This window comes from Meles meles, chromosome 7 (assembly GCF_922984935.1).
Source record: "Meles meles chromosome 7, mMelMel3.1 paternal haplotype, whole genome shotgun sequence".
Classification (NCBI taxonomy): domain Eukaryota; kingdom Metazoa; phylum Chordata; class Mammalia; order Carnivora; family Mustelidae; genus Meles; species Meles meles.
This window is the reverse complement of record NC_060072.1, coordinates 121,173,496-121,197,477: the sequence shown is the minus strand read 5'-3', so window position 1 is coordinate 121,197,477 and position 23,982 is coordinate 121,173,496. Positions and strand designations below refer to the sequence as shown.

General features: G+C 40.7%; 1 protein-coding gene across 1 annotated transcript in view; it reads right to left on the bottom strand.

Annotated features, from left to right (window-relative positions):
• Positions 1-512: 512 nt before the first annotated feature.
• Positions 513-23,982, bottom strand: part of DHTKD1 (dehydrogenase E1 and transketolase domain containing 1) — a 54,244-nt gene continuing 30,774 nt past the window's right edge. The window contains exons 9-17 of the mRNA XM_046012908.1: positions 22,924-23,008; positions 22,302-22,441; positions 15,853-16,003; positions 14,301-14,407; positions 13,075-13,239; positions 5,210-5,292; positions 4,707-4,876; positions 3,270-3,355; positions 513-2,464 (exon numbers count right to left, since the gene is read on the bottom strand). Of these exons, the coding sequence (XP_045868864.1) occupies positions 2,363-2,464; positions 3,270-3,355; positions 4,707-4,876; positions 5,210-5,292; positions 13,075-13,239; positions 14,301-14,407; positions 15,853-16,003; positions 22,302-22,441; positions 22,924-23,008 (1,089 nt within the window). The 3' untranslated portion in view covers positions 513-2,362. The remainder of the gene's footprint in view (positions 2,465-3,269; positions 3,356-4,706; positions 4,877-5,209; positions 5,293-13,074; positions 13,240-14,300; positions 14,408-15,852; positions 16,004-22,301; positions 22,442-22,923; positions 23,009-23,982) is intronic.

The window sequence follows — 23,982 nt, the reverse complement described above, 5'->3', positions numbered from 1 at the left end:
AACTGATTTTGCAAATGGCAATGGGGAAATTACAGTCTGCTTTAGACTGCTTTATCAGATTTAAATACAAGCATGACAAGGAGTTACTACTCCCACTGAGTAATTTAGGATTTGTTTATTTGAATTAATAGTAGGTTGTAAATATTGAGGATTTAAAAACATTTTGTCCAAATTTCCCCCAAATGTGAGGGTTTAACATGAACCTTAGAAGCTGAAGGTGAAAAGCAAATATCCAAGTATATCCAAGGGAAATGGAGGTGAAGCTTTTGGAACCTCAAGATTCAAGTCTTGATTCTCATCTCTAACCTCCTTCCTGTGGAACCCCTAATTTCTTTAAACTGCATTTCCTCGCTTTTGTAAAATGGACACTATTTCTATTGTCAGTCAAGGAATTTAAAAAAAAAACTTCAGAGGTAATACAGTCAGGCTAAAAGAAGTTACACTTTAGAATATTTTCTAAATAATATGCATATAGAAAAATGGAGCAAATGGTTCTTAAAGAAGAAAATTTTATTTTACTAAGAATATGTCACTTTAGACAAAATCAACATTTTTTTCATGGTTGTTAATCTTCTCTTCAATGAATACCCAATTTGAGCTCTATTCTTCATTGAATATGAAATCAACATAGATATAAATGGGATACAAATATCACATTATCAAATTTCCCAGAGGAATACAATAAAGGTTTTTTTAATTAATTTTGCTATGATATTTTTATCCGATACTTTATTATGGGAGTATTTGATTTGGTCCTTTCCTACAAGGTAATTAAAAATGCTGACCCGTGTTGCAACAGTGATTGAGAGTAAGAAGGTTAAGATACAGAAGACACATTTTTTTTTAGAAGACATTTCATGGCTCATGGTGGTGAAGACATAATAAGATACCAGAGAAATTAGGAGAAATCTAAACTTTTTAAAAAACAAACAAAAAACCCTAGTTTTCCATTTCATTTTGTGCTTCAACTTTGGAATTTTTAACTCAAGAAAGCAAGAGATCTGAAAAAAATGACAGGGCTTTCATGTTTTTCTAGTTTAGTATACAACACTGATAACCGTTTTCATTAGATAGACTTTGTAATTGTACCAATTTACATGCGTGGCACCGAGTTACACGATTTATAAGGCTTGGCACAGGAAGGAAGCATTAAGGTGCACAGGAATAAAAGGACTGTGAATATTACAGAAATATTAAATCAACACACTAATGCATACACTGAAGATATGAATTGCAAATCTACTCCTGTGGCCCAAACAACCTACATGTTGATTATGAAAGACTTTACCAGTCGCCAAAAAAGGGAGAGGCCGTTCCAGTGCCCCAGCACTTCCTCCATTATTTCAAAGAAAAACTGTCATAGCACCAGAATGGAAGATGGCAGAGCCCCTGCAGCACCAAGTGACATTAAGCTACACAGCTTGCTGCTCTGTAGTTAAGCTTCCATGAAGTTTCAGAGGTAATGCAATGGGCTGGTGATCTCCGTAAACCCCTAAGAACCTGGTGCTTGGAAGTTTTCAGTGTTGAAGTTAAAATGCTCCTTAAACACCACAAACGAACATCACTTCATCATACCCTTTTAGCAACAAGACTGACTAACCAGGAGCGGAAATCCCCATATCAGACACCGAAAGTCAATCAAAAATATTAAGATATCACTGCAATAAGAATTTAGGGGGAAAAAAGATATGATGACCAATCAATTTCATTGTAGCTAAAACTCCTTAATAATACTGTGCAAAAAGATGATACATCCCGAGTCCTTTGTAATGGGATGGATATTTAAGGTCAGTGGGTGAAAACAGCTCTTCTGAAGAACATCCATCAGGACTAGCATAGCTTTGCTCCAGCGTTGGGTGAAACATTTTTCACCGTGGCTGGAAAGCAGCCCCTGAGATCACATAAAATGAAAATACTGGTAGTCACAGGACTCTGAATAAAGAATGGCGAAATTAATGAAAATGACACGCACCAAGCAAATTGAGAAGACATGTCTAGGTGATCTGCATGTCAATTCTGTAAATTCAAATTAAAGAGCCTTTCCTGGGCACATACAGTTAATGAAAAAAACATGGTCTGAAAAAGTCTGGGTAATGCACTGGTTCTACAACTCACTCAGATCTAACAAAAACAGAACACTGCTGTACCTTCAAGGATTAAGGTGACTCATCAGGTTCATGGATTGATGGATAATTCCCTTGGTTACTCTGTGTATTCCGATTAAATGTTCCTCATCAATCCCAAGGTCTTAGAGGAACACAGATTTTTCATGTTGCCTAATGGAAGAAGAGAGCAAAGGAGCCGGCTTTTCTTTTCATGCTTGTTTTCTTAAAAGGAAGTAACACTGTTTCAAAGGACACCATCAAGCAAAGGTCTTGGTGAGGACATCTTCATGCTGCTGCAGGTGAAGGGTGCCAATTCCTACAGCAGGGGCTGGCAAAGGGGGTCGACTCACAAGACGGAGCTATGATGAGAGCAGAAAAGAAATAAAATGACCTGTTGACCTGATCAGAGCCCAGCTTTATTCTCCCGAGGCAGGGCATGCATTTCTCTTAGCTTGTTTAACCACAAATCACCTTTTTGGAAAAATAATGGGTCACCTAGAATAGACAGGAAAGAGATATAGGCCACAACTAAAAACTAAATCCCAGGCACCATCAGGGGAGATCAATTCTTGAATTTGTCTTATTCTTCAGTAACTATTAGTTGGTTTTAGCAGTAGAGTTTCCTAAATTAGAACAATGACAATGATTTGACCCCACAAACTAGTAACAAATGTGTGAAGTGAGTTCTAATTGAAGCAGAATAGGAAGAGAAACAGAAGCCCATTTGCTCTTCTCGTTGTTCTTCCCTCCCCACGGTCTAAGCAGTAAGAACTTGGCCTTTGATGGACCCCCAGCTATGTGGAAGAGCCTAGAACAAGCATTAGTGGGCATCTCTTCTCCATTACTGTAATACAAGCCCACTCATCACCCTGATCATCCAGGGCCTGGATTGTGACCTTAGGACAAGACTAGTGGGAAAGGTAGCTGACAGGTAAGGGCTTTTACTTTAAGTATAATCACTTTTTCTTACATCATACTAGCACGTAGGCATTTATATCTTGATAAACATTCAGCATTTCATTCCAAAAAAAAAATCTAAGTTAGGTTTTATAGTTTAGTTTCTCTTTAAAAGAACTGGACCCGTAATGGGGGATAAACCCATTTACTGGCACTCCAGAGAAGTAACACACATACACAAAACACTGTAAGAGAGAAAGCTATTACCTTGCAGGCCAGCTGCTTTTCAAACCTTGGAGAAACAAAGCACCATGGTCCCATGTTCTGAGGCTCCTCCTGACTCCAAATAAAATCTATAGCAGAAGAAAGTTCATTGCAATACTCCAGGAAAACCTACAGTACACACACACACACACACACACACTATATATATATATACACACACACACACACACACACACACACAGTGTATATGTACATACATAGACACCTTATAGCCATATACTTACACATATATACATATACAGTGTGTATGTATGTATAGCTAGTTCTCTTCAAGTAAATATATGCCTTTCCAATATGGTGTGGTATGGGTTTTTGTTTGTTTGTTTGTTTGTTTTTTGATAAATGATAGTCACGTATCAAGCACCTCACTCATGATACAGAACAATTCTATCAACCCCCAAAATTCCCTCATCCTGCCCTTTGAAGGCAACTCCTCCTATGGCCCCAGCCTCTGGCAACCACTGAGGTTCTCTCTCTCCCTATAGTTCTGCCTTTACCAGAACATCAGATAAATGGAATTATACCATATGGAAGCTTTGGTTCTGGCTCCCTTGAACTAGCAAAATCCCAAAGCCATAGTTCACTCTCTTTTATTGTTGAGTAGTATGATATTGCAAGGATGTACCTTACATCCTTGTTTATTCATCCACAGGTTCAAGGACATCCTGGTGGTTTCTAGTTTGGGGAAATTATGAATGAAGCTGTGGTAGACATTCTTCTGTGAACACACTGTCATTTCTCTTGGGCAAATACCTCGGAGTGGACTGGCAACTGTGTGTTGGAACTAACTGACTGTTTTCCAGAGTGGCTGTACCACTTTCCATTCCTCATCAGCTCTCGATATCGCCAACTTACTGTTTTGTTTTCATTTTAGCTATTCTGATAGGGGTGCAGGCGTATCTCGTTTGAGTTTCATTTGCATTTCCCTTATCACTAATTATGTCAAGCATCATTTTATGTAATTATTCGTCATCCCATTCTTTGGTTCACATCTTTTGCCTAACCAAAGGTCATGGAGATTTTCTCCTAGAAGTTTTAGAGTTTTATGTTTTACATTTAGATCTGTGATCCTGAGTTAATGTCCATACCCAATACATACAGATGTCTAATTACTGAAGCCCCACTTGTTGTAAAGGCTTGCCTTTTACAGCTACATCAATTTATCCTAAGCAATAGTATAGCACTGATTACCTCCACGCTGTCAAGAAACAACACATCTTAAAGTGAGAGAAGGTGGGGGGAGGGTTACTGAAAGGGACACCAGAAAAGACAAGGAAACATTGGCTCTAGCAGGGTTTTTTCCCCCATATTTCCAGATTCCAAAAGATTCAATCCTCTAAGGACTCTCACTGCCCCGGAATCCCTTTCCATATGAGACGTTGGAATAGGTTTCAGAACCCCACCAAGATAATGCTGTACCTTTAACATGTTTGTATTTGCTCATCTCTTGCTGTAATGAATCCAGTGGGAAAGGGCAGAGTTCCTCTAATCGGATGATGGCAAAGTCATGCTTCTTGGCCTCTAAGGATTCTCTTTGCTTCAGCAGGGCATAGAAATGTTTGCCACAGCAGAACACTAGCCTCTTGACCCTATTGGGTAGAATGGGGTAGAGGAGAAACAGCTGAAAGAATTGTATCTAAAGAAAGAGGAGACTGCGTTGATGAAAATGCTTCGTTATGGAAGCAGTAGGGGGCTCTGTAGTTGGGTTCAGTGACACACTGTGCCCTGTGGCCTTCCTCAGCAACACACGTCTCTGAAGCTCCATGTTCCATGCAAACTCTGACTCCCGCCCCATGGGGGCAGAGGACTTCTATCAGGATAGAGGAAATTTGGGTCACTCTGGGTTCCCTAAGGTGAACTAGTTTTCCCATTAATTAAAATTCTACTGCAGAGTATGAAAACAGAGATACACAGCAAATTACCTTTTGGGATCCACAGATGAATCGCCAATGACCGGCTTGAATGTTGTTCCTGGCGCCATTTCTTGAAGGGTTGACACAGCGGCCTAAGGAGGGTATAAAGCCACACAACTGTCAACCAAAGAAAGGAGCTGAAGATGCCTGCACTTTCAAGGGATCTTTACCAAGAGATAACATCAAACTTTCCTCCTAGGACTCATATATGTAAACATATGCCCTAGTAAACACAGTATCTTTCAAAAAAATACCAATTGTGTATATTTCAGAATAAAATCACTTTTTCAAGGTTACATAAGATTGCCTTTTGTGTGATACTGGAACAAGACTTTCAGAATCAAAATTTCAGTTTGATCCCACTTTTTGTCTCAGTAAAAATACACTTTGGTTTGTTGGAATCAGAAATGACATTTGTGAACAAAAACAACTAAACTAGGACAAGGATTTCTGTCTTTAGGATTTTGACTATAATTTATACGTGAAACCTAATGAGTCAGAACAAGCAGGAACAATACATGAATATTTCTGTGATGAAAAGAAATTTTATTAATGAGCTCAATTTAAATAAGTACCTGTTGCAAAGAACTTAGCACAGAGACAACTCTAGTTCACTGCCCTATAATCTATTCTCAAATGGGAATACATCTGATTGGTTCACCGATAGGCAGCCATGCTGATGGGGGATACTGTGGTATACTCTAAAAAATTAATATTAACTAAGAGAATGAAATAAATATATACTTTATATACAAATATATAAGTATATAAGTATATATAAGTATATAAATATATATTTATATTATATATTATATATAAGTATATAAATATATACTTTATATATTATACATTATCTGTGTCTACCTAATATATATTACCTATTATATATAGATATATATATATTTTTTAAATATTTTATTTATGTGACAGACAGAGATCACAAGTAGGCAGAGAAGCAGGCAGAGAGAGAGGAGGAAGCAGGCTCCCTGCGGAGCAGAGAGCCCGATTCGGGGCTCCATCCCAGGACCCTGGGATTATGACCTGAGCCGAAGGCAGAGGCTTTAACCCACTGAGCCACCCAGGCGCCCCTATATAGATATATATTTTATTATATATCACATATATTTATTTTATTCTTATTTTTTATTTATTCTTATTGCCAAATAATGTATGATAGAAGCCATCTTTCTCCACCCTGAACCCTTAGTCAGCTCCCACTTCCTAGGGTAGGAATCCAAAGGAGCTGGAGGGGCGCCTGGCTAGCTCAGTTAGTGGGGTAAGTGACTCTTGATCTTGATCTTGATCTTGGTGGCAGTTCAAGCCCCACATGGAGGTGTAGAACTCACTAAGGCAAAAAAAAAGGAACTGGAATTCAGAGCTGGGTGGGAAATTTGGGTAGAATTTAGGTACCACTTGTCAGGCAAACTTCTTAAAGCCCTGAGTCATATTTGTCATATGGCAGGTCATCTGTGAATACACCATGGAAAGAAAGGGTGGACTTCTGTTCTGCTAGATCACTTGTACCAATAATCTAATTTTCAGGAAGAAATCAGACTTCAGTAATGGTGGAACTCACTTTCAGTTAATAGAAGGACTTACATGTTTAATGAAGATATTTAGCAACTTAATAAGAGTAGTTTTTCACTTAAAAATCTATAGGATAGGGGCGCCTGGGTGGCTCAGTGGGTTAAAGCCTCTGCCTTTGGCTCAGGTCCTAATCCCAGGGTCCTGGGATCAAGCCCCACATCAGGATCTCTGCTCCGCGGGGAGCCTGCTTACCCTCTGCCTACTTGTGATCTCGTTCTCTCTGTCAAATAAGTAAATAAATAAATAAAATCTTTTAAAAAATCTATAGGATAGCTGTTGAAATTACATATATATATATATATATTTTTTTTTTTTTTTTTGAGAGAGAGAGAAAGAGTGTGTGAGCAGAGAGACAGAGCGAGAGAGAGAATCTTAAGCTCTCAGGGCTTCATCTCATGACCCTGAGATCTTGACCTAACCCAAAATTAAGAGTGGGACACCTACCCATCACAGCCACCCAGGTGCCCCTAGCTGTTGATATTTTCAAGGTACCAGAGCAAGGCCTCACTAATTTGGTAAGTTATATATTAGATGTGAGAGAGGAGTGGACGATTGGGGCCAGAATGTGAACTCTCTTTCTCATTAGAAACAGCAAAAAAAATTCTCAATAAAATTTCTAATTGTTCACTCAATACTTAGTAATATACATATATTGTATTTAATATGATTACATGCCATTATAGTAATGATTGAGGGAGCAGGTGACACCCTTAGGAGTATAATGAAAACTGGGTCAAGAATCCCAGACATACCTATTTCTTAGAAATAAATTATAGTAATCTGCATTATGACTCAGCCCCTTTAACACTGCTGCTTCAAAACATCTGTGTCGGGGCGCCTGGGTGGCTCAGTGGGTTAAAGCCTCTGCCTTTGGCTCAGGTCCTAATCCCAGAGTCCTGGGATCGAGCCCAGCATTGGGCTCTCTGCTCGGCAGGGAGCCTGCTTCCTCCTCTCTCTCTGGCTACTTGTGATCTGTGTCTGTCAAATAAATAAATAAAAATCTTAAAAAAAAAAAAATCTGTGTCCAAAGACCCCCATCAGAAACACGTGTTAAAGGGATTGCATTCATTATTCCTGAATGTCCTGTGATGCTGCGAGACTGAGGAAGCCATCTCACAATGTGCAAGGTTGTTCAAGGCACAGTCAGGGGAGCAAGTGAGAATGAGGGGATCAAACACACGAACCACGCCATCGGTGTAAGAACGGGAAGTACATTTCCACAGTACTGACCCTCAGGGTCAGCACCAGGGAGAGGCAGTGGAGGGGCACAGAGGGCGGAATTTGAGGCGGCACCCACTCTGGGCTCGTGTGGGTGCTGACCTCCACTAGAGGCAAATCACTCACTGCTTTCCTCAACACTCCTCAATTCCGAATATACATTCTCGAACCTTCGTGAGAAGCACAGGTAGTCTTGAAGAGCCAAATCCTAAATGACTTCCTTTACCTCCTTTGCCTAGCATCCGCATAAGTGCCAAGGTTTTTGAACGTTAATCCTAATTAAGACTCTCATATAAAACCAGAAAAAATGCTCGCAAATGGGATAAATAGATGCTTAGCAATATTTATTATCTTGAACTCTGCATATTTTTGTGATTTAAAAAATATATTATGGGGGGCGCCTGGGTGGCTCAGTCGGTTAAGCATCTGACTCTTGATTTCGGCTCAGGTCATGACCTCAGGGTGGTAAGTTCGAGCCCCTTGTCCCGCTCTGCGGTGAGCGTGGAGCCGGCTTAGGATTCTCTCCCTTTCCCTCTGCTCTTCCCCCTCCAGCTCACACGTGCAACCTCTTTCCCTCCCTCTCTCTCACACACAAAAAAATAAAAATAAAAATAAATTTAAAATAAAATACAAAACATATTGTGTGCTTAATACTCAGTTCAGGTGAACCCAGACAAAATGTACCTTTTCTTCTTTTTTAAAGATTTTCTTTCTTTATTTATTTGAAAGAGAAGAGGAGAGAGAGAGAATATATGTACCCTTTTAAATGTTATAGCAATAAGCTATATTGTTGTAATGTTTGAAACAGGAGTCTACCCACTGGTAAATCATTTAAAGAAAAAAAATCTCAGTAAAAGTCAATGAATATCACCACTGGTTTTCATCAAAATACTTGGCATTCCCAACTTGGTACTCTCAATATAGTACATTAGACCTGGTTTTCTCCGGTTTTGCTTTCAATGGTTTGTGTTCCATGCAGTCAACCTAGGTCTACAAGCAGATGATCTTCCTCCTGACATGTGGTCAGAAGGTCACAAGTGGCATCATGCTGTCACCATGCCTACGTCATTCACCTACTTCCTCTCATTACATATGCATTTTATCATCTCGCTCCATCACAAGAAGGGTGAGTACAGCACAACAAGGTAGTTTAAAAAAAGAAGGCCATATTCACATAACTTCTTTTATAATAAATAATCATGATTGTTATATTTTATTTAGTTCTTGTTAAGCTAATACTGTGTCTAATTTATAAATTAAAATTTATTATAGGTACGTGTGTATAGGAAAAGGCATAGTGAGTGCGGGGTTTAGTACTATCTGCAACCTCAGGCATCCAATGGGAGTCTTGGAATGTATACCCCACAGATAAAAGAAGAATACTGGTACTTAGAACTACTTGCACTTCAAATAAAACTTTTTCTAAAAAATTATTTTTGCTCACAGTGAGATGGAGTGCTCCCTAGAGTCCAAGTTATTCCAGAAAGATTTTTTTTTTTTTAAAGAGAGAAAGCAGGGCGCCTGGGTGGCTCAGTGGGTTAAGCTGCTGCCTACGGCCCAGGTCATGATCTCAGGGTCCTAGGATCGAGTCCCACATCGGGCTCTCTGCTCAGCAGGGAGCCTGCTTTCCCCTCTCTCTCTGCCTGCCTCTCTGTCTACTTGTGATCTCTCTGTCAAATAAATAAATAAAATCTTTAAAAAAAAAAAAAGAGAGAGAGAAAGCAGTTAGGCTAACTAAAACCAAAAAGATGTTTCTTTTTAAATATAATTAGACACAAGGGGATGTGTGGGTTTGCAGAGTGTAGGGGGCGGGGTGGGGGTGGGAAACAGGTGAAACAGGTAAAGGGGATTAAGGAGTGCTCTTGTTGTGATGAGAACCAAGTGATGTATGGAAGTGTTGAAGCACCATATTGTACACCTGAAACTCACATAACACTGCATGTTAACTGGAATTAAAATTTCAATTTAAAAAGCCAAAAAAGGGGTGCCTGGGTGGTTCAGAGGTTAAGCCTCTGCCTTCAGCTCGGGTCATGGTCTCATAAAATAAATAAATAAAGGCCCTAAATAAATAAATAAATAAGATACAGAAAATAGAAGAAAGTATGTACAAAAATGATAAAAGGACATTGCAGACCAATACCCTTGATGAACATGGATGCAAAAATTCTCAACAAGATACTAGCTAATTGGATCCAATATTAAAAGGATTATTTACCACACCCAGGTGTGATTTATTACTGGGATGCAGGGACAGTGGTTCAATATCTGCAAATACATCGATGTAATATTCTACATTAATGAAAGAAAGGTAAGAACTAGACAATCTTCTCAATAGATGCAGAGAAAGCATTGGGCAAAATACAGCACCCCTTTTTGATTAAAAACCCTCAACAAAGTAGGAATAGAGAGAACATACCTCAACATGATAAAGGCCATATAGGGAAGACCCGCAGCAAATATCATTCTCAACAGGGAAAACCTGAGAGCTTTTCCTCTAATGTCAGGAACGCAACAGGGATGCCCACTCTCACACCGTTATTCAACATAGTACTAGAAGCCCCTGCCTCAGCAATCAGACAACAAAAAGAAAGAAAAGGCATCTGAACTGGCAAAGAAGAATTCAAACTCTCCTCTTCACAGATGACATGATACTCTATGTAGAAAACCCAGAAGATTCCACAAAAAAATTGCTAGAATTGATACAGAAATTCAGCTAAGTCATAGTATATAAAATCAACACACAGAAGTCTGTTGCATTTCTATACAACAACAATGAAGCAGTAGAAAGAGAAATCAAGGAATCAGTCCCATTTACAATTGCACCAAAAACCACAAGATACCTAAGAATAAACCTAACCAAAAGTAGTTTTACTTTTACTTTTACTTTACTTTTACCAAAAGGTAAAAGATTTGTACTCTGAAAACCATAGAACACTTATGAAAGAAATTGAGAAAGACACAAAGAAATGGGAAAACATTCCATGCTCATGGATTAGAAGAACAAATATTGCTAAAATGTCTACACTACCTGGGGTAGTGTGGCTCAGTCAGTTAAGCATCTGCCTTTGGTTCAGGTCATGATCCCAGGGTCCTGGGATCAAGCCCCATGTTGGGCTACCTACTCAGCAGGGAGTCTGCTTCTCCTGCTCCTTCCCCCCCTACCCAAGCTGCCCAAGCTCTTGCTCTCTCTCTCTCACTCTCTCTGTGTCTCAAATAAATAAAATCTTTTTTTAAAAAATGTCTATACTACCCATAGCAATTTAGACATCCAATGCAATCCCTATCAAAATACCACCAGCATTTTTCACAGAGCTAGAACAAACAATTCTGAAATTTGTATGGAATCAGAAAAGACCCCCAAAATCCAAAGTAATGTTGAAAAAAAGCCAAAGCTGGGAGCTCACAATTCTGGACTTTAAGCTTTATTATGAAGCTATAATCAGCAAGACAGTATGGTACTGACACAAAAACAACAAACAGATCAATGGAACAGAATAGAGAACCAGAAATGGACCCTCAACTATATGGTCAACTCATCTTCAACAAAGCAGGAAAGAATATCCAATGGATGGGACGCCTGGGTGGCGGAGTCAGTTAAGTGTCTGCCTTTGGCTCAGATCATGATCCCAGTGTCCTGGGACCGAGTCCCACATGGGGCTCCTTGCTCATCAAGGAGCCTGCTTCTATCTCTGTCTACCACTCCCCCTGCATGTGCTTTCTCTGTCTCTGACAAATAAATCTTAAAAAAAAAAAAAAAAAAAAAAAAGAATATCCACCAGAAAAAATTCTCTTCAACAAATGGTGCTGGGAAAATTGGACAACAACATTCAGAAGAATGAAACTGGACCACTTTGTTACATCATACACAAAAATAAATTCAAAACAGATGAAAGACCTATATGTGAGGTAGAAATCCATCAAAATCCTTTGACCTCAGCAGCAGCAAATTCTTACTAGACATGTCTCCAGAGGCAAGGGAAATAAAATCAAAAATAATTATTGGGACTTCATCAAGATAAAAAGGAAAGGAAACAATCAACAAAACTAAAAGGCAACTTATGGAATGGAAGTAGATTATCAGACAAATGTCTAGTACCCAAAATCTATAAAGAGGTTATCAACACAATACCCAAAAAAACAAAAAATCCAGTCAAGAAATGGACAAAAGACAAGAACAGACATTTCCCCAAAGAAGACATACAAATGGCCAACAAACACATGAAAACACGCTCAACGTCACTTATCATAGGGAAGCACAAATCAAAACCACAATGAGATACTACCTCACACTCGCCAGAATGGCTAAAATTAACCACTCAAGAAACAAGACGTGTTGGTGACGATGTGGAAAAGGGGGAACCTTTTTCAACTGTTGGTGGGAATGCAAACTGTGGAAAACAGTTTCCTCAAAAAGTTAAAAATAGAACTGCCCTCAGATCCAGCACTATTAGGTATTCATCGAAAAGATACAAAAATAGTGATTCGAAGGGGCACATACACCCAAATGTTTAGAGCAGTAATGTCTACAATAGCCAAACTGTGCAAAGAGCCCAGATGTCCATCGACCAATGAATGGATAAAGATGCAGTATATTTATACACAATGGAATGTTACTCGGCCATCAAAAAGAAAGAAATCTTGCCATTTGCAACAATGTGGACAGAACTAGAGGGTATTGTGCTAAGTGAAATAAGTCAGTCAGAGAAAGACAAATACCATATGATTTCACTCATATGTGGAATTTAAGAATCAAAACAGATGGAACATAGGAGAAGGGAAGGAAAAATAAGATGAAAACAAGAGAGGGAGGCCAACCATAAGAAACTCTTAACTGTAGGAAACAAACTGAGGGTTGTCGGAGGAGAGATGGGTTGAGGGGCTGGGGTAACTGGGTGATAGGCATTAACGAGGGCACGTGATGTGATGAGCACTGGGTGTTAGACACAACTGATAAGTCACTGAATTCTACCCCTGAAACTAATAATACACTCTATGTTAACAAGCTTGACTTTAAAATTTTTTTTAATGACAAAAGGAAAAACGCTTCCTAACTAGTTTTTTCTACTTACAGGGAACCTGAGTAACATCTTCGGAGAAGCAACGATGAGGGGTTTTCGGAAGTTCCGAACCATCTGTCTCCTGAGCAGGTGGAAATACTGTGCAGGGGTGGTCGGGTGTGTCACGAACATGTTCACCGTGTCTCCATCTACCCCCTCTTCGACACTGTCACACATCTGAGGGAAAAAATGGAAAAAAGGAGCAAATGTTCAGATCATCTCATTCAATCACAAGGACCTCAGGCTGTCCTAAGGGAAACATGTCTATATCTGACAACTTCCAAACTGTATCTTCCACACAGGTGTGTACATATCCTGTAATTTCTTCCCCAAAATGTACTTTTCTCTTTGCGTCACGCACCATCTTTAATTTACCTGCCATTTATTTCTGTATCCTAATTTTTATAAAATCATTTTTCTGCATTTTCATCTACCAATATAACTATGCATCTATCTACTGTTCTGTCTACCTTCTACTGACCTGTCATCTAGTTGTGTATTTTATTGGCGCATATGCCAAAATGACTAATGATATTCCCATACTAAGTGGATGTATACAGGTGTCTCCATTTACTCTGAAATGCATAAGATAATAAAGGTTTAGAGACAGAAGGATGATAATGAGTAGTTGTGATAAACCAGTACTGTAGAATAAAATATTAATGGTACACTCTAAGGGGTCGGCCTATGAACGTTCACTGGAAAATCTTCTAACTTCTGTGTGTTCGAAAATTTTCCTGCCTATTCTGCCATATGCAGAAAAAGATGCAGGTAATGCTCCTTACCAATGAATAACAGTGGTTATTTCTGGGTGGTTATTTAAAATTTTTTTGGTGATCATGAATCATTTTATAAAAATACGATCATTACTTGAAAAAAAAAGTTTTTTAAGTAAAAATACAGATTCCTAGGCCTCACTCCGAAGAATCTGATGTGGTGTTGGTCCCTGTATCTCTATTTACAAAATGCTCCCTAGGTGATTCTGACAATCAGCCTGGTTTGGGAGACCCTGACCTCTGCCATACAAGAACCACTTTAATGGCTATACAACCATGATGCTGGTATACCCAGGCATCAGGCTGATAAGGAATACTGACATTGCATGAAATCTGTGTCATTCAAATCTTCCAAGTCCTCTCGTTTGAGGTGTGCGTGAAGTATCTACAGGAGGCAACTCTATTTCAAACCATCTAGGAAGCAGGAAGCATTTCTTGGAATCCAGAAGGCATGAGACGTACCTGCAGGAAACGCTCTATGCGGCAAGAGGAGTGGTCGGGTCCAGCACCGTCATACCCGTGGGGAAGGAGAATAACAATGCCACTCTGTAGGAGCCACTTGGCCTCCCCTGGAAAAGCACATGACAGGGAGTAAGACCTCTCTGAGGCAGGAACAGAACGGCCTGAGGTGACCTGGGTAGTGCCACAAATTTAGTTTGCTGTCTGACCCCCTAAAATCATTTCCATTCTACGCACTTTCCAGCAGTGTTCCAGGCTTCGGAGGAAGATATCCATCCTGCTGGCTGAAACCCTACAGGACATGTTCACTGAATAGGCTCTAGCAGATGGAACACAAATTAAAAGGGGAATGACCCAGGTTCAAGGACAGCATGTATCTCTGATTCCAGGTATATCTTGTGTTTCCTCACATACCACTTGCAACACGGGCCACTGTCCTCAGCCGAGGGAGCAGACACGCCAGGATGGCTTCTGTACATGTCAAAGTCCAGTGAGTTCCCTCAAGGCACTTTTCTTCCTTCCTTTTTTTTTTTTTTTAAAGAATTTATTTATCGGGGCGCCTGGGTGGCTCAGTGGGTTAAAGCCTCTGCCTTCAGCTCAGGTCATGATCTCAAGGTCCTGGGATGGAGTCCCGCATAGGGCTCTCTGCTCCGCAGGGAGCCTGCTTCCTCCTCTCTCTCTCTGCCTGCCTCTCTGCCTAGTTGTGATTTCTCTCTGTCAAATAAATAAAATATTAAAAAAAAAAAAAGTATTTATCTCTTGCAAGCGCGTGCGCACACGCGCGAGAGAGAGCACACAAGCAGGGGGAGCAGCAGGCAGAGGAAGAAGCAGGCTCCCCACTAAGCAAGGAGCCTGATGTGGGGCTGGATCCCGGGACCCTGGGATCATGACCTGAGCTGAAGGTAAATGCTTAACCGACTGAGACACCCAGGTGTCCCAGCACTTTTCTTCCTCACAACTATAAAGTTGCAGAGAAACACAGCAAAGGGAGGCCTGAAGTGTGCAAATTCCAAGAGTGGTTCCCCCCAGAAAATGGGGTAACAGGAACTCACACTTGTCCTTTACTATGTACCTTTGAATTTTGCAATAAGCAGGTTCTGCTTTTGTAAATGGTGATTAAATACAATAAAGATGCACAAGTACCAGCTTTCAGATACTTAAATATCCCTGGGTCAGGGAAGTGGGTTTTCAAGGCTGCCATTTGCTCTGAGCACAAATCCTCCCTGTGTCACCATTGCCTGCATGTCACAGCTCCTCAACACGTCCCAAGCACAGACCCAAAAGTCCATTGCCTAGGAGCTGGCAGGTACATGCCCTGTTCCCTACAGCTAAGCACCCTCCCCTGGAGAAGGTGCTGCCTATGGTCAGAGTGGCCCCCAGCCCTCTGGCGGCTTTCATTACCATCCAATAGCTGCCAGGCCCCAGCAGAGAGCAAGGTAGCCTCCCAACTCTCCTGAGGAGCTGTGCTACAGCACCTCATAGGCAGCTATGCCCCTTTCCATTCATTTGTCCCCAAAGGGCTGGGGCCATGCCACACGCATATGCCAACACCAACCTCCAGAGATGAACGTGTCAAAAATGATCTGAGCACCATTGAAGAAATCACCAAACTGAGCCTCCCAGAGGGGCAGTAACTTGGGGCTTTCAATGCTCATTCCATATTCAAATCCCAGGACAGCCTCTTCTGACAACGGGCTGTTGCTGACCTAATACAAAGGAAGAGAACAGAAACACCCTCATGCCAGGACAGGGGACACAAAGTCAGTCAAGCATCATAAACCTCTCAAAAGGGAGGAGGGGCCCAGAGGGGAACTTTCTTTCCAGTCATCTCCCATTTCTTTAAGAAAGGAGATCTATTGCTCTCTGTGAATGACGCATTTGGGGAAAGCTGGCATGAAGAGAGAAGGAGGAAAAGAATGGAATATGGGCATTAAAGATTTTCTTTATGGATAAGCAAAATAAGGGGCGCCTGGGTAGCTCAGTCAGTTAAGCATCCAACTCTTGATTTCAGCTCAGGTCTTTAGTTCAGGTTCATGATTTTGAGCCCCATGTTAAAAAATAATAATAATAATTTAAAAATCTTTAAAAAGGATAAGCAAAATTAACTTCTCAGATAACCTATTTTTATTACTGAGAGTAAAACAAACTTTTAAATAGACATCACAAAACAAAGGAGGGGAAGTTACCAAACGAAGGCCTACCTTTGGTTAGAATCCATTATTCTAACATCCTATCTGCACAACAAAGCAAAAGAACCATCATGACATGTTCAGATAAAAAAGAAAAACAGGGGGCGCCTGGGTGGCTCAATGGGTTAAGCCGCTGCCTTCGGCTCAGGTCATGATCTCAGCGTCCTGGGATCGAGTCCCGCATCTGGCTCTCTGCTCAGCAGAGAGCCTGCTTCCCTTCCTCTCTCTCTGCCTGCCTCTCTTGTGATTTCTCTCTGTCAAATAAATAAATAAAATCTTTAAAAAAAAAAAAAAAGAAAAACAGAATATAAAATTAGATCTCTAAGGCGGCAAAAAAGACAGGACAGTTAAAGGCAATATGATTCTACTCAGTCACGGGATAACAGGGGTAGATCTAGAGGGTACGATGCTAAGCGAAATAAGTCACACAGAGTAAGATAAATACTGAATGATTTCGCTTATATGTGGAATCTAAAAAACAGGAGAAACGAGAAAACAAACAAAAGCAGAGAGAGACCTATAAACACAAGAGAACTAATTGGTGATTGCTTGAGGGGAGTGGGGAATGGGGAATGGGCAAAATGGGTGGGAGAGAGTAGAAAGCCCAGGCTTCCAGGGATGGAATGAATAAGTCACAGGGTGAAAGGTAAAGCACAGGGAGTATTGTCAATGATATTGGAAGAGCATAAGGGGATAGATGGTAGCTACTCTTGTGAGCACCACGTAACATACAGACTTGTCACATCGGCATGTTGTACACCTATACTAATACAACATTGTGTGTCAATAGTATTTCAACTAAAAGAATTAAAAAATAAAAAATAAATAGAAATATGGGGGCGCCTGGGTGGCTCAGTGGGTTAAGCCTCTGCCTTCAACTCAGGTCATGATCTCAGGGTCCTGGGATCGAGCCCCACGTCGGGCTCTCTGCTCAGCGGGGAGCCTGCTTCCTCCTCTCTCTCTCTGCCTGCCTCTCTGCCTACTTGTGATCTCTGTCTGTCAAATAAATAAATAAAATATTAAAAAAATAAATAAATAAATAGAAATAAATGCAACATGATTCTCAACGGGGTTGGAGGATGAGATGGTAGTCATGTTTTGACATTCATTTCCCGACGTGGATGGTCGTACTGCCGTGGTGGCGGCTAAGGTCTTTGTTTGCAGGAAATATACATTCACGGCAGGAGGTGAGCAACCTGGTATTTCCAACTTGAGGTCTCAAATATTTCAGAAGGAGAAAAAGTTCCTTTTGTATTGTACATTAAACTCTTTTGTAATTTTGTCTTCGTTTGAAATTGTTTCTCAAAGGTATCTGTAAGAGTCATGTATTTATAGAATATTAGTTGGCAATAAAAAGGAATGAGGTAGTGACACAGACTACCGCATGGATGAACCCTGGAAACATGACGCTAAGAGACAGAAGCCAGTCACAAAAGGCCACTTCATTGTAGGATTCTATTTATATGAAAAGTCCAAAACGGGCAAATCAATAGAGACAGAAAGTAGATAAATGGTTGTCAGCGGCAAAGTGGAGGAAGGAATGGGGAGACTCTTACTGGGTGTATGGGTTTCTTCTGGGGGTGATGAAAGCATTATGAAACTAGATAGTGGTGATGTTTGCACCACTCTGTGAATATATTAAAAACCACTGAATTGTATACATTGAGAGACTAAATTCAAAAAGTTTTATCTCAATAAATCTTTTATTAAAAAAAAAACCACCTCTGGAGGGGCCTACGAGGCTCAGTCAGTTAAGTGTCCGACTCCTGGTTTCAGCTCAGGTCATGATCTCAGGGTTGTGAGATCAAGCCCTGTGTCAGGCTCCATGCTCAAAGGAAATCCGGTCTCAACCAGAAGTCTCTCTCCCTCTCCCTCTGCCCCTCACCCTGAGAGGGAACACTCTTTCTCTCAAAAACACAAAAACAAAACATACAAACAAAAACAACTCTGGGAAAAAAAATTGTGACTAAAAGTATAAAAATGGGTGATTTATATGTTTAAGCACTCAGTGACAACACAGAAAAATAAAAATAGATGATTTATAAGCATGGTAGGATTATATATAATAATATGTATAATAATCTTATCTTTTCTGATTTCTCTTTTGATTTCAGTTATAATCTATATGTTAACTTAATTTTTAAAAGACAACTACATTTCTCAGATTTATGAGTGCATTGTAAACAGGGTTTAGACTGACCACTTTACCCTTACCTTCTGTCTGTCCTCACCTTCTCATCTGTCTTCCTACTCAACGCTGACATACCCACCAATGTTCTAAATCCATTCTTCCTTTCTGCTTCTTCACTGGCTTCATCACCTAATGCCTGTTTTCTGAACCTCTCCTCAATGACTTTCCCTTCATAGCAGATAGAAATCAATACTCAAAAACGCAACAAGAAACAGTCCCCTGACCAGTGGTCTACAGCTGTAGCTTCCTTTCACCATTAAGCTTCTAGAAGAATTATCTAATCCACTTGCCTCCAGTTCTGTAACTCCTGTTTACTGCTCAGGCTAGTACAATCTAGCTTCTGTCTCACCGCTCCACAAAAACAGATCTATGTGAGGTCGACCCTTGACCTTCCAGTTGCTAAATCCAGCGGCCATGTTGTTCTTCCTCATATCTGACTTCTCCCTCCTTCAGTTCATGACACAGCGACTCCCAGTTGTCCTCCTATCTTTCTGGGTGCTCTCCTGGGAAAAACTTCTCCCTCTGCCAGCACCTTAAAAACTGTTTTTCCCAGGACCCTATCCCCCAGTCCTCTTCCTATTCTGCTCTCTCCCAGGGAGATAGTCCCACCCCTGTGGTTTCAAACATTTCTACACCCTGATGATGTCCGAATGTGTACCTCAAGACTAAATTCCTTTATTAACTCCAGACATACACATCTAATTGCCTTTCTGTAATGGACAGCAACTTCTACGTTCTTCAGCCACCTTGAAGGCAAATGTCCAAAACTAAATCCATCATCTTTCCTTACCAAACCCGTTCCCTCTCTTTACTCTATAGCTGGGTGAATGCCACCATCATATAGCAAATGTCTGAGTTAGGAAGCAAGAAGATAAGCAAGATTAGTTTTTCTTCTCCACTCCCTACATCTACAACTAAGTCCTATCGCTGTTCTCAAATCTGGCCCCATATTCCATCTGCACCACTTCTGCCCTAATTCAGGTCCCCACGATTTCCTGCCTAGAGCAACTGAGAACCCTCCTTAGAAACTGCCCTTACCTCAATAAAGCTGGGACAGGAAAAACTGCCCAAAATTCTCATCCACCTTCAGCTTCCAAAGTACCATCAGGAGGGCTCTGTCTGATATTAAGACCTGATCACCTGTTCAAAATTCCTCCAAGGTTTCCAGCTTCTATAACATTCCAAGTCTTTCACAATGTGCAGAGTCAGGCCAGGCTCCTCTTCCTTGCCCCTGTACCCACTTTGCAACTGAACCTCCAGTCACATGACGCTATTTGGAGTCCCTGTCCTCTCACCTCACAAGGTTTTGTGTGTACAGTTGTGCCCACCTGGAATGTTCTCCCTATGTGCTTCAGATTAGGCAACTCCTTGTGTCCTTCCAGCCCCAGCTCAAATCTGGCTTCCTCCCCCACGCTCTCCTGACTTCCCAAGTAGACTGGCTACACCTTCACCTCTGCATTCGGCATACTTTATACACTTGTATTCACACATCTACCTTCCTGTCTTGGATTTATTAATGGTTTTATTTATTCCCAAAAGCATCTGAGATGGATACATAATATACAGTGTGATAGTGTAAATGTAAGTAGAGAGAAGAAAGGTAAAAATTGAGATGCAGCACAGAGGGGACAGACAGCCTTGGTGGTCTACGGTCACCCAGGGTCCCATGGCCTCCACCCCTTCCTGGGAGCCCTTGCGGACTGGGAAAGGCCGAGCGGTCAAAGCACTTACAATGCATACACAGTAAAGACAAACCACTACTCAGTGAGCTGCAACCCCTCTCAGTACCACAAGCGAGCAGCAGGTCCTCCAGGGCCTTCATACAAAGGCACGGTATTAGATAACTAATGAAATCTTTGGATGGCGTCCTCATGAGAGATGCAAGGCATTAACTTGGGGCTTTCTAGATAGTAATATTCAAAATGAACTGATACTATATATCAAGGCACAATTCAAAGAAGGGCACTGGGGTGAGGGGCTACTTTACGTTTCAGTGTCTGGATCCCCAATCTGACTTGATCCAGGGGTAGATTTCAGACTCATGTATAGAAAAGATGAGCTTTGTGTCCTTTTAAGTAATGGTTCTGGCATCTTGCTTTTGACAAGTGAATTTTTTTAAATATTGAGTATCAGTAAGCTCGAGATTATACCCAAACAAATGTTAGAATAGGAAAAAAGATGACATGCCACTAAGCGTACCTTAAAGGATAATTTATTTTAATAAATATCATGTGGCCAGCACTATGCCAGCTGTTGGAGAGAGAAAAATAAAAAGACCCAGCCCCTGCCTTTAACTCTATTGTGACCACCACACAGAAATATATGGTAACAGATATATTTGTCAAGCCCACTAAGCCTTAGAAAATAAGGTAGCCTTGAGAATCTGGGCACTTTTTTTTTTTTTTTTAAGTAAGTTCTGTGCCTACTGTGGTGCTTGAACTCATAACCTGAAAATCAAGAGTTTCATGCTGTATGTACTAAGCCCACCATGTGCCCCATGGCTTTTTTGTTGTTGACTTGTTATCCACATCTTTGGCTTACTTTAATGAATTCAGCAACACCCAGATTATGATGTCAATTTTGTTTCATGTGTGTGTGTTTTTTTAAAGATTTTATTTATTTATTTATTTTTAAAGATTTTATTTATTTATTAGAGAGAGAGAGAGCACAGGCAGACAGAGTGGCAGGCAGAGGCAGAGGGTGAAGCAGGCTCCCTGCCGAGCAAGGAGCCCGAAGTGGGACTCGATCCCAGGATGCTAGGATCATGACCTGAGCCGAAGGCAGCCGCTTAACCAACTGAGCCAAGAGACAGTGAGAGAGGGAACACAAGCAGGGGGAGTGGGAGAGGCAGAAGCAGGCTTCCCGCTGAACAGAGAGCCCAATGCAGGGCTCAATCCCAGGACCCTGGGATCACGACCCAAGCCGAAGGTAGCTGCTTAACAACTGAGCCATCCAGGTGCCCCACAACATCAATTTTGGATTAACAAAATGAACAACCATTTGACATTTATAAGACTACAGATACGTAGCTGGAGTGAAACAGCTCTAGTCTGCTTGCTAGTATGCTCCTTCCATCCCAAGTGTATAGACCTCCATTCTCTACCCATTCAGAACCCTTTATTTCAAAAAGGATTAAACCCATGTTGTTGCAAATGGCAAGAATTCATTCTTTTTTATGGTTGAGTAGTCTCTAGAGGGTATAAAGCTTGGTGAAATAAGTCAGTCAGAGAAAGACAAATACCATATGACTTCACTCATGTGCAGAATCTAAGATCCGAATGAAATGAATGAAAAAAGAAGAAGAGACAAAAAACCAGACTCTTAGAGAACGAACTGGTCATTACCAGAAGGGAGATGGATAGGTGGATGAGGAGATGGGGGAATGGAGGAATGGGGGAAATAAATGAAGGGATTAGGAGTACATTTATCTAGATGAGCACTGGGCGATGTAGGAAGTATATCCAAAACTAATATAACAGCATGGTAATGATACTGGAATTTTTAAATAATTTTAAAAAAAGATTAAACTCAAAACAGCTAACATCTGTTTCTAATTGCTTTAAGAATCTTGTAACTATAATTATCGGCACCTGGGTTTTACAGCGGATTAATAAGACATCCTACCTCTAGAAACCCCTTTTGATTAGGATCCATATGGTTCAGAGGGATATAGGCATCATCGGTCTTCTGGCAAACAACCATTGCATGCCGCTGACTAAAAGTTCCACGACCAACATCTTGCCCACTCAGACGGACATTGAAACCTTAAGAAAACAGGCAGGGAAAAAAAAAAAATCCAGACTCTCATGAATAACCTAAGTATTGACAAGGACGGTGACCCTGAATTCTTAACACATCAGCTCATCCTGAGAATTTTCTGTAGCAAAGAGATTATCATGATTAAAATATACCTGTGCTATATTCAAAAGTCTGGGTAATGTGAGAATATACAAGAATGGAGAGTTATCATTTGCTCTATAATCTTTAGAGGAAAATACCTTTCCAATTCATCCAGCACAGAGCCTTGTTTCCCAGCAAGAAATGCTCTGTCATTTATTCCCTGATGAAGATTACCAACATGAGTTATACTAAGATTAAATATTGCCAAAGTAAGAAAAGTTTAGAGCCTCTCTAGTCAATGATAACGATGGGAGATAGCTCTAATTCAAAACCTCAGGGGTCACATATAACAAATGTCATACAAAGCACTCCCTACCAGCTGTGCAGCTAATCAGAAACTTCTTACCCTGAGCAAGTAATGAGCCCAAGGCAAGAGCTTCTGCTGTGGCCCAGTCTAACTTTGTTCCATCCATCACTTTCTCCAGCCTGGACTGCAAAAAATGGAAGGGCGGGAAAAAAAACAAAAAAGACACTTTTAAGAGTCTACCCCCTTTTTCACACTGAGTCTAAAAACTGTAATGCAACAACAGTAAATATCAAAATCATAATATTAAGTAAAAGAGAAATTGCAGAAGGAAACAGAACAGGATAGCAGTTCTAGGTTTTCAAACAGGCAAAACAAGCAGGCACTCAAGTTAGTGGCTAACCTCTGCATGGAAGACAGGAGATGGAGCCAGGGAGGGCGTGAGGGGGACCATCCTTCTAATATTCTAGTTCTTCAGCTGGATGGCAAGTACATAGACTGTTTTAAGAGTCTCAGCGCCTGGGGTGCCTGGGTGACTCAGTTAGTTAAGCATCTGACGCTTGGATTTGGCTCAGGTCACGATCTCATGGGTTGTAAGATCAAGGAGCTCCCCAATCAGTGGGAGTCTACTAAGACATTCTCTCCCTCTGCCCCTTCTGCCTCCACACCTCGAATTAGTAAGTCTTAAAAAAATAAAGTCTCTTTACGTATAATAAAAAACCTAAAGATGAAGTTAGCGTTGTAACAGTCATCCAGAGGACAGTGTCTCTGTTCAAGTTTAAGTAAAGGCAAAGGCCTTTAGCTCCTTGATTCCCCCATCTCCGCACAGAGAGTCCCACATTCTAGGACTCCTGAGGCGCAGGACAACTAAAACTTCAATCTATATTTAACTTGAGACAATACATAAAACTGCGATGTGCATTAGCCTCTAAATGGTTGCCCTTGGGGTATACATGTTGAATTTCTTCATTTTTATTTCAGCTACCCCCTAAAATGAAAGTGTTTTTCTGTTCACTGGTCAGAAAAATCAAAGCAGGCATTCCTGTGCCACTGTACTTGAGCTAATGGGCACGCTGCCCATGTGCATGTGATATATTAACCATTTAATACATAAATAAACAGAGGGAAATGAGTAGTATTGACTCTCAGTACCAAACTGCA